We start from the raw sequence: 11295 nt of genomic DNA, 5'->3' as shown, positions 1-11295 counted from the left end.
AAATAATAAATTACGTTTTTAGCAAATTTAGGTAAAAATAAGAAGTAAAAATGTGTTAAATTTAAAAGGATCGGGGTTAATGTATGTCTAGTGTATACAAAATCATCAATTTTTTTTTAAAAAATTTATTAAAAATTGAAAAATTGTCAAAAAAAATTAGTTACCTTTTTTATTTTCTCATAAAAAGTTTCATAAATATTTATTAGCATATGAGTAAAACTTAATCAAAAAAGTAAAATTATAGTTCTAGATTCTAGACTTTCATAACATAAGGGGGTTTGAAAAAGAATAGCACAATCGTGGGTTCCAGTTAGTTTAACTGGTAAAATCTCTGATGGTTATATAAGAGATCTGGGGTTCAATCCCGCCTATAATAAAAACTGATTGGTGTCTTGGTGCGGACATCATAAGTTAAAACTCTCTCAGAAAAAAAAAAATGGCACAATTTTTAATCAAACGAAAATCACGTTCCATCAACAACAAAAAAAAAAAAAAACCGAAAATCACGTTTTAGGTGGTGGAGTTTGTTTTATTTTCCCCTTCTATTCACGTTTAAATAATAATAATAATAATAATAAAATTAAACCTTAATAATTACCTTTTAAACTGAACCAAAAAGTGAAATATTAAAAAAAAAAATTTTAAAAAGAAGAAGGTGGGTGTCTTAAATGATTGTGACAAAAACTTGGATAGAGAAAAGTAATGAAGATCCTCTGGTTGTGGAGTAACGTAGTCCGTAATAACCTTTCTGGGGATGCGAATATTCAGAAACCGACGAGCTGATGCGAGCAAAGGCTCCCCCGCCAATCCCGATGCACCTACACCATGCATCCACCTCCCCTGGGGAGCGTGAATTACCGACCCCACTTTTGTTAACGCATTAACATACCTTTTAAACTGCTCTCATTAGTCATTACATTATAAAAATAACAAGACTAAATTATAAAAATAATATGTTAAATTACAAATTACATTCACAAATTTTGAGAGCATTTTGAATTTATCCTTGAAATTTTATTCTATTTGCATAAGCAACTCATCTATTCATATTTTTCTGTTAAGTACCGCATAAACTTACTATGCGTGTTTAGTTTTATCCAACAAAGTGATGTCACGTCATTTTTATCATGTCATGTCATTTTCAAATTAAATTTTTTTTTAGGCTACAAAAATGATGTGACATTGTTTTATTGGATAAACTAAACATGCGTGACAAGTTTATGTGACACTTAATAAAACATATGGATAGAGGGGTTGTTGATGCAAGTAGAATAGTTAAACTTTAAATATGTAATTTGCAATTTAGCCAAAATAATAATTAAACTTTTAAATTAAAAATGGCTCGATTCATTATAAAATTGACTTGACTTATGTTAGGTTCATTTTAGTGTTTGTTAATTATGTGCCAAAAGTTTTGTTGTAATCGTAACAATTTTAATGTATTTATTTTATTTGAATTGTAATTGGGTTGCGCGTAAAATTAGAAGATGTCAGAAGTTTTTGTTCAGTATGACATACAAAGAAGTCAGCCTCATGTTCACTTGAGGTTGAACTCATCAATGTAGACTTCTAGAGGAGTTCACATGACCTTCGCTTGATAGTTGGATCAACTGAAACCTTTGCAAAAAACCACCAACCTAGGTTCTACCTCACCCATTTAATATTGTATCTATTTAATATCACTTAGAGGTTATTGTTCCATACCCCAATATCAAAAAGAGTGTTGGACATATGATGAAACCATAAAGCATTCATCCTAGTGCTACTATTGAGTACAAATTTTCAAGAGGTTATTCGAATTAGATGGAGGTTTTGGTTGTGATAATGATTGTGCCATTCATGGAGTATTTATATAAGTGAAAAGTTTAGAAGTTTTGGAGTAGTAGAATGTTCATCTTGTAAGTTAGTTTATAGGTTATACCGTTGTAGAGTCTAGATAAACGTTTTATTTAGATTGTAATAACTTTTCTTACTATAATGAATTGCTCTATTTAGGAGGGTTTTCTCCCAATGTTTTTATTTTTATTTTGGAATATTTGTTTTATTGGTTTTTCCTGAATTACCATATTGCATGATATTTATTTATTTTATTGATGTTTATTTAGTTTTGCACCATATTAGTCAATTCCACAATTGGGATCTAAATTAACTTGTCAATTGCATTATAAAATTATATATTAACATATGTACTTCGTTGAATACAAATCCTTTGTCCTATTTTTATTTTTTACTTTATGTTTTATCAATCATGACTTGTCATGTGTTATTTTTACTTTTTATTATAAAAAATCAAAGTTTAATTTTTTTTAACCCTAGGTACATGACATACTATAATTTGTATAATATAAAGTGAAATACAAAAAAAAAAAAAAAAAAAAACCTGCAGATTTGTATCCAGGTTTACCACCCATTCAATACTTCATAGAAAAAGTTTACCTCTAAATCAATTTATATAATACACTTAAATAATTTTATAAAGGGTTTAGTTTTTTTTTTTTTGAGAATACTAAATATTTTAACGCATACATACACATGAGAAGAGGAGAAAAGATTTTAAAGAAACTACTAGTGGTATTTACCCAAAAAGACCTAACTTTTGAATACACATAACAAATTTTAGTTAATGAGTATCTTTAAAACATTTATTAATAGATTATTTAATGAAAGTTTTAATACTAATTTCATAGAAAAATATAAAACTATAAAAAAAATTTAATTACTTTTTCATTTTTTCAAGAGAAAGTTTTTAAATATTTCATAAAACAATATTTTAAGAATACCATTAACCTTTTTTATCTTTTATAAATCGCCAACCTTGTCCATATTTCACCGTCTCATTACTAAGTAGTAGGGCTGCTAGCATTAATAGGTTGGACCATGATTGAAACCGTATCTCCACGCGCTGAACAAGAGAGTGTACAACATTGGCACTGTTGCTGTCAGTGTCAACTGTCAACGTGGCAATTCAAAAATCTCATAGCAAACGCACACACAACACCACCTAATGACAATGAATCAATGAGCAACAAAACCCTCTCTCTCTCTCTCTCTCTGCTTGTGCCTTTCTTTGCTTTGCCTTGCCTCACCACCACCACCGCCTCACCTTTCTCTCTCTCACTCTCTCTCTCACACACACACCTACACACAAGTAAACAAAACAAGCACCTTTGTAAAACTTTCAAACACACCGACCCCAAAACACAATAACCATTTAAACCCTCCCCTATTTAAAACCCCACCATTTCTACTGCATTAAGAAAATCATTACAATAAGAAAAAAGAAAAAAATAGCCCTTATTTGTTGTACCCTCATCAATAATATTTAGTCTTCGTTGTAGCCCTTATCTTCTTTCTACTTCTTCCCCAATATTTACTACTATTCATCTCAGAATGGTTCGGTTTCGTTGACAAACCTTTGGGAGTTTGCTGTGTACATCTCATCTCTACAAATCAAAGATTGTCTCTTTTTCTCTATTTTTATCATCTGGGGTTGCGTATATTATTCTTAAATTCATGTCAGGTTTATACACGCAAAATTTCTCGCCTGCAAGAACTGTGTCTCCACATATAAGAAGTGCCTCGGATGTGGACAGGCAAGCAATCAAAGTTCACAACTTTATAATAATTGTTGGTTTTCATGTTCACTTTCTAACACCCTTTTAATCTGTGGATGATTTTGTTTATGTAATCGTATGTTGTTGTGTTTTCCAGTCAGTACTTGACAGAGCTGTTAGCAGAGTACCAGAAACTTGTACCCTTTGTGCAAGTCCTTCCTATTTGTAGCCGACTCTTGAATCAAGGTTGGTTTTATCGGATCCAAGTTTATCTTGGTTCGTGTTAGATTATCTGATCCTTTTAGGAAGGCTTTGTGATGCTTAGCAGCGAAAATCACAATTAAAAAAAAAAAAAAATATTTACAAAAAGTAATGTGTAGAATATGTAGATTTTTTTTTTGTTTTGTTTGTGTGTGTGTGTGGATAATGATAATGGAATATAGCTCATTATGCACTTTTTATTTTATTTTTTTAATGATAAGTTTTAAATTTGAAGTGTGAAAATTCTTTTTGTGATAAAGATAAGCTCTTTAATTTAAGAGATAAAAAAATTTGAACAAATATATGGGGTCCATTTTTTTCATTTTATTTAAAACTATGTCATTAAAACATTTTCTATATCCTGAACAACACCCATAGTTTTTTGAAAACTATATTTAGAAGATATTAGCCAAACAATGAATTCAAGTATAGGACCCACCATTTTATGGATTGTAAAACAAAAAAATATATTTAAATACTCTTATCAAACAGGCCCTTAAGATCTAGTACAAAATCTATCTCTAAACTTTATAGTCCCAGTAGGTTAACTTACAGTAGAAACTATCTACCACTTTAGAACCTCTAAACTCTCTACAATCACAATTGGAAGCTCCAATTAACTTCAAGAATTTTTTGAAGGTTTTTATCATAACAGCAAGTCTGTAGTGTTTGCTATGGCTTTAGCTTCTTCACCGGACAATCTTCACATTTACTTTAAAACTCTTTGGTATGGTGAATTAGAGAAAACTTGGTTACAAAAAACCCTAGCCGAATAAATGGAGTGTTAGTCTCTTTAAAAAGTCTTCTAATAGATGGCTTATAATATTATTTAAATATTGGTTTAAACAGATTTCAATTCAAGTTTTAAACGAATAAGTTATGAGTTTTTTCATGTTGCTGATTTTTGCCGATTAGCGAAACTCGATGTATCGAGCTTCTATCAAGGAGGCAGTAGGTTTGAGGAGGTATCGAGCTGCTATCGAGATGTATGCTAAAAATGTACTTTTCTTGAGCAAACTTTGCATCTTCAACTTGATCTTTAATTATAACTTTCACACACGTTAAAACTCAATAAAAGACATAATTTGACAATACCAAAACAAATGACCCTAACAAGGGGTTTTTAGGGTTCCAACACATTGATCCGTGTTGACTCACCGGACTGCCATCAAGTCAATGGAACCACCATAGAGAGCTGTCCATGATGCACGGCTTTGCGTTGGAACCAAACCCCCATTCTGATTGACAACTAGTGCAGTTGTCGATTACAATATATTTTTGGATTCCGTTGACAACCAAACTAATTGTGTATATTTGTATTACACACGTATTATAAAATACATAAATTTAAAATCTCTCTCATGCGAGGGTGCTCAGTGGCAGCCGATGATCACATTGACGAAAATCGCCACTGATGTTGCTAGAAAACCAATCCAACGGGCTACAGCACAACAGCCTTTCACATTTTTAGGAGACTGACAACTTTGATGCAGTCCAAAAACCCCTCCCAAAATCAGCCAAACCAGCCACTGAACTCCCCCAAAAATATAACAGTGATTTCCATTATTGCAGTCACTATCGACTGAGTATTCACAGCAAACTCTCCAATGAGTTTCAGCAGAAAGTGGCATACGTATGTTGGCACATTTGGAAGGCAATAAATGACGTACTAGAAAAGCAATTAACTCCCAAAAAAAAAAAAAAAAAAAAAAAAAAAAAAAAAAAAAAAAAGAAAAGAAAAGAGTCATGCAAATTCCTTATGTTGGACACAATTAAGCATCCAAAGCTATAGCCTACAAGGTTATAACATCTCAAATTTCGGATGAGGCTGGCTTAAGNTAGGAATTTTCTTCGAGCCTAATCCATCACATCATAAATTCTACTTTGGCATATTCCAATCGATTCTCCTTTTGTTTCATCTTCATAATTCTAATTCCCTGTTCATTAAATTAGTTCTCGTAGAAACCGTGAATATGTGAATATTTTAGGTTTTATGTCTTTTGTGCCTCTGCACAAAACAAGTGTAGAGGATACAGTCATGATCCGAATAATGACCACAATATGGTAGTTCAAACTTCCAAGAAACCGAGTGTCAAACTCATCAAGATTCATTTGATTGTCCGCTAAAATCATTACAGATAACAAATTTGACAACCCAGCAGGTTAAAGAATTATCACTTCCTGAAAGCTGTATTCAACATAATATTATGCTGAAAAACTGAGCAAAAGAACAAAATCCACAAAAAGGAGGGATACGTTTTGACAATAAAATAAAAAATAAAAGAAGGATAAGGTGTACAAACAGTAGAAAGATTTCAGAGAACTTTAACAAAATATAAGAAGCTAAATAATGCCAAGAACACAAAGGCTAAAGAAATTTACGAAAATGAATTATTCCAAACATTAAACAAACTTTGTAAATCCACAAAACAAACACCTCCAAAAATACCTAATGCACAATCCATTACAAAAACAAAAGAGGTACTTCGGACACCTTCTATAACACCGATCAAAACTTAAACAGTAAAGCTTTTCACTTCTTAGGCAACACTATATCCTAAACAGTAGCAGTAGCAGCCTCAGGCGCAAATGCTTTTCCTGGCTTACGATTTGCCAAAGGTCCATGGCATCCAAGATACTGCAAGATTGACAAAACGTTGTTGGTTCCAGAGCACCATGATAGTTACAAGATTAAAATGTAAGAGAAACGTGTCCACAAACAAAACCACTAAAATTTCAAGGAAAAATCATAAGATATTAATTTAGCTAAGACAAACCTTGGCATTGACACCATCAGGCATAATACGGTTCTCTTGTTTCAACTTCAGATACTCGGTACGGCTGAACTTAGTGAAACCCCTGAAAATTTCAGCATATAAAGAGTAAGGTGCAACTGTGGAGTTCTATGGCAGCAAAAAGGTGCACATATTGAATAAGGCACAGAAACTTAAACATATTAAACTAAAACACCTACAAAAAAACCTATCCAATAAAGATGTAGCGACTCCTAAGACCAAAAAAACACTTGCAGAAAAAAGGAGTGATCAAAAGAAAAAAGAAATTGTAGAAGTGAAGATAGATATAATTAACTACTAGAAACTAGTCTAAAACACACGAAATATAACTGAGTGATAAAAGTGATATACTTCTATCCTAGAAAGATCATCCTAGTGGACCAATGGTACTTAAAAATAACAGTTCAAAACTGATAATGAAAATGTCTCCATACCATTTCCTGCTAACAATGATCTTCTGACGACCAGGGAACTTGAATTTTGCACGTCGTAGAGCCTCCTGTGCATGAGGGCTGTTGCTGTCCTTGCAACGAACAGACAGAAGAACCTGACCAATGCTCACCCTCGCACAAACGCCTTGTGGTTTCCCAAAAGCACCCCTCATACCAGTCTGAAGCCTATCAGCTCCTGCACATGAAAGCATCTTATTGATGCGCAGGACATGGAAAGGATGCACCCTGACTCGCAAATGGAATGCATCTTTCCCAGCAAATTTGGCCATATATTTGTTGCATGCAATACGTGCAGCCTCAAGAGCTTCACTTGAAACATTCTCTTTTTCCCAAGACACCAAATGAACACAGAAGGGGAACTCATCCACTCCTTTCTTTTTCATTCCTACATCGTAAATCCTGATCTTGGGGTCAGGTACACCACGGCAATACCGTGATTTCGGGTATGGCTTATTCTTGATCTGGCGATAACACCTAGCAGGTCCTGCAAAAGAACAAGTTTCACAGCCATTAAAAGCTAAACAAGGGAAACATACAGAATCTATTACCTTGCATACTAAAACTCCTAGAAATATTTTGACACTCAAACTATTCAGATTGGAAAGTATTAGAAGTATGCTATAAAACAAAAAATAAAAATCTTAGTCCTCAAAATGATGTTAAAAAATTACACAAAGAGGACATCAATCTATATATTAAGTGAAAAGACATTTGAAAAATTGCGAAGGCAACGCTAAGAGTGAAAAAAAACACAAACAGCATAAGCGTAAATCATATTACATCATGCATAGTTACAAATTAAAATCCTCTTAGATTGTGCTTTTTTTTTTTTTTTTTTCCCCATTTACAAATTACAAATACCTCAATCAAAAATTAAACAAGAAAAGAAATACAGAGCAAGGGAGTCCAAGCACCTATTGATAACAATAATCAGCATCCAAAAATTCTACCTGTATCAACAGAACTAAGCTATCTTATTGTTCTCAGAAATCCCATTTTAGTTTCACAACTGAATAACCTCAACAACTCAAATAACAATGAATCAATCTCCTCTGGTTTACATTAACCCAACAGGTTTAAATTCATATAAAAATGAAAAATGGGGATTCTTAAAAAAAAAAAAAAAAAACCATCTAAATTCATTTGTCCAACTAAGTTCCATAAAAAACCAAAACAAAACTATCCTAAAGACCATCCTTAACAAACAAAAACACTCACAAACACAGCTCACGTTCAACTTACAAATAAGCTATAACCAATATTAAAAAGAAAAAGGCAGAACAAAAACATTGTATGAGATTCCGAAAAACAAAAAAGAAGAACATATTTAGCGGCATATCTACATAAATGCTAACGTAGCAGAGATTCAGAGAAGTAAAACACGGGGACCATTTCCGACATTAAAAACCATAGCATAAAATGTAATAACAAGCTAGAAGTTTCAGGAAATCTCAAGGACATAGAGACATACTCCTCCCCATGGCGAAAAGTTTGAGCTGAGTCTGCGGCCAGCGAGGGAATAAAACCCTAAAATAAACAGGTGGAGGAGGAAGAAATGGTTCTGGGGTTTATATAGATACAGACACACAATGAAGAAGAACCTGACTTGTTTTCTGGGTAAAACCCTAAATAGTAAATACGTGTGGGCATGCGTCATATTGTTATAGCCCACTTTAGAATTTGGATACATCGACACGACTCTGTCCAATTTGATAAGTACTACAGCGTAGCCCAGCCCAGCTCACAATTTGTTTTCAACTCATTTACCTTCTTGGACCCGTCTCTATTTTTTTTTTTTTTTTTAATTTGGGCCTAGGTTGGACCTCCGACTAGTTTTTATGTAAAGTCTTTTACTTCTTTGCCAAGGTTTTTGTTAAGGAGTCAAAGAGGTATCCAAACCGAGTTTTATAATCTTGGTCATCACGCTCTAATGAGACAGTTCTAATCTGGTACGAATGGTGGGCTACATTCAGACGTACCCCACTTCTCTAATTTGCCTATGTTTTGTCATTTTTGTCGCCTACTTTCATGCTATGGGCAATTAAGGCCTACTAGCACATCGTGGCTTATCCCTCAACAAAGCAAAAAAGAAAAAAAAAAGATAAGAAAGGAAGAAAAAGTGGTGAGTGAACTCGTATTAACAAAAATTTTGCATAATTATCGTAGTCCAAAATAAATGAGAAATATGTATGCAAAAATAATCAGTATAGTCAAAGGTGTTCTGGGTGCTCATCTAGGCGCGCGGACGAGGCAAGGTGCCATAAAAGACCTCAAAGGCACTGAGGTAAGGCGCTCGCCCGGATTTTTTTATTAGGCGAGAGGCGAGAGCCTTAGTAAATTTTGGCTTTTAAAGCCACTAATGACATGTTTTGTAAATTTAAAGGGTGAAGATTGGTTTTAAACCTGTTATCCTTAGTGGAGATGAGCTATCACCCACTAGTTTAAATAAATTAATATAAAAAAAAATCATAAAACAAAAGATCCAAAAGAATCTTTGGGAACCACTCTTCAACAACACTATTCAGCAACTTTCAGAGCAACGCATTGCTCTTTCTTCTTCTTAGGTAATATTTTTATTCTTTTAGTTTTTTTTTTTTTTTTTTTACACACTCTCTCTCTCTCTCTCTCTCTCTCTCTCTCTTTTCCACAGACTCTGACCGTCTCCAGCAACTCTCTCTCTCTCCCCTTTACCTTTCTCTCTCAGACTCTGACTATCTCACAACAACACTCCCTTATCTTTCTAATATGAAGTCATGAACAATATTTTGGTTTAATATTCAAACTTAGTTGATATTAGGATGGAGGCTAATTTTTAGTGGTGATTTATGAGTATGATGCATAATGCATGTATTAATTGTTTGTCACAAACATAGGCTATGTTGGGATTCAAACCCAAAAACTGGTTTTATAGACTAGCTCCTATACACTAGGAATAGATTTAGATTTATTTATATAGTATTCTTATACATCAAATACATTAGATTTGAACCATATATGTAAAAAAACTATATTTAGAATTTGGTGCCTCGCTTCACTCGGGCTAATGCCTTTTTGGCGCCTTGTCGCCTTAGGTGATACAAGGCCTTGGCGCCTAAAGGGCGCCTTTTGCCCTTGACAATCTTGAAAATAACTACTCACTGACACGCCTTTTCATTTGTTAGTGGGGTAATTATTTTTTGCTAACATGTTTTACTCTTATTGAATTTTGATATTGCTAACACAATATTATTTGATAGCAAATACCTTCTCTACTAAAGCCCCTTAATACTCATGAGTCATGACCTGCTTTCTTGTTTATGTGGACAGTTAGAGAATGAAGTAGCCAAAGTTTTGTTTACAGCATTTTTTTCCCCCCATACAAAAGGGTACTCCAAGCGCTGGTTGGCTATACTTTGGTGATGTCAAACCAACGGTGTGCATGTCTTGTATAATCAACCATATTCAACTAGTTGGGATCTATCCTTGTTAAGATGGACTTGGGCTTTTAAAAGAGCACCAACTACACCATTTTGGGCTTTATAAGTCTTGGACTCAATTTGTCTTAGTTTTGTTTGTTGTCAAGACCCCCCATAAGCCCAGACTTGAGATGGGCCTTATTAATCTGGATCCAACTAGCCCTGCTGCTAGAACCTAGTCAATCTTATACTGGATGGCATCCAGAGATCCCTTGGATTTAATGCCAATTGACTTGTAGTAAGGAAAAAAAAAAGGGTTTTATATAAGAAAAATGCTAGGGACATAAAAAATTTCACAACTTTTGCCATAATTTACTATGTGGCAAACTGTGAATGGTAGAAGTTAAATGGTGGGTCTATACCTCTACCGTTCATAACTTACCACATGACAATTTGTGACAAAAGTTGTGAGATTTGTTATGTTCTTAGCATTACTCTTTATGTAACATGATAGCTATGTTCCCTCTAACCTAGACACGTGAGATCCACTCCATGTGAGAGGGGACACGAACATCCTCATTACACCTAATAAGTACCATCTCCTAACAAGCGCCTTAAGTTTGTTGGTTTATTAATGGCTAGGATGTTTAATAACATCCGTCCTCTACGGTGAAGACTGCATTGTTAGGAAGACCACATTGTGATCATATCAATGTGTATGTAAAACCAGATTTCAAATATAGCACTTCAATATGTTCTTTTTGGTTATAGCTGCAGGACAGTGTCCCCTTGTATTGAATCACATAGCAGATACTCCATTAACGTGATTGAGATAGAA

The 11295-nt window shown here is 33.7% G+C and overlaps 1 protein-coding gene across 1 annotated transcript; it reads right to left on the bottom strand.

Moving 5' to 3' along the window:
• Nucleotides 1-6184: 6184 nt before the first annotated feature.
• Nucleotides 6185-8667, bottom strand: LOC112007260 (large ribosomal subunit protein uL16). The gene is made up of 4 exons (XM_024039585.2): nucleotides 8534-8667; nucleotides 7045-7546; nucleotides 6593-6674; nucleotides 6185-6453 (listed from the first exon to the last, which is right to left on the bottom strand). The coding sequence occupies exons 1-4, from the start codon at nucleotides 8541-8543 to the stop codon at nucleotides 6373-6375; spliced, it is 675 nt and encodes a 224-aa protein (XP_023895353.1). The 5' UTR covers nucleotides 8544-8667; the 3' UTR covers nucleotides 6185-6372.
• Between the last annotated feature and the right edge of the window lie 2628 nt (nucleotides 8668-11295).

This window comes from Quercus suber, unplaced genomic scaffold (genome assembly GCF_002906115.3).
Source record: "Quercus suber isolate HL8 unplaced genomic scaffold, Cork oak 2.0 scaffold_456, whole genome shotgun sequence".
Classification (NCBI taxonomy): domain Eukaryota; kingdom Viridiplantae; phylum Streptophyta; class Magnoliopsida; order Fagales; family Fagaceae; genus Quercus; species Quercus suber.
This window is presented reverse-complemented; position numbering and strand designations above follow the sequence as displayed.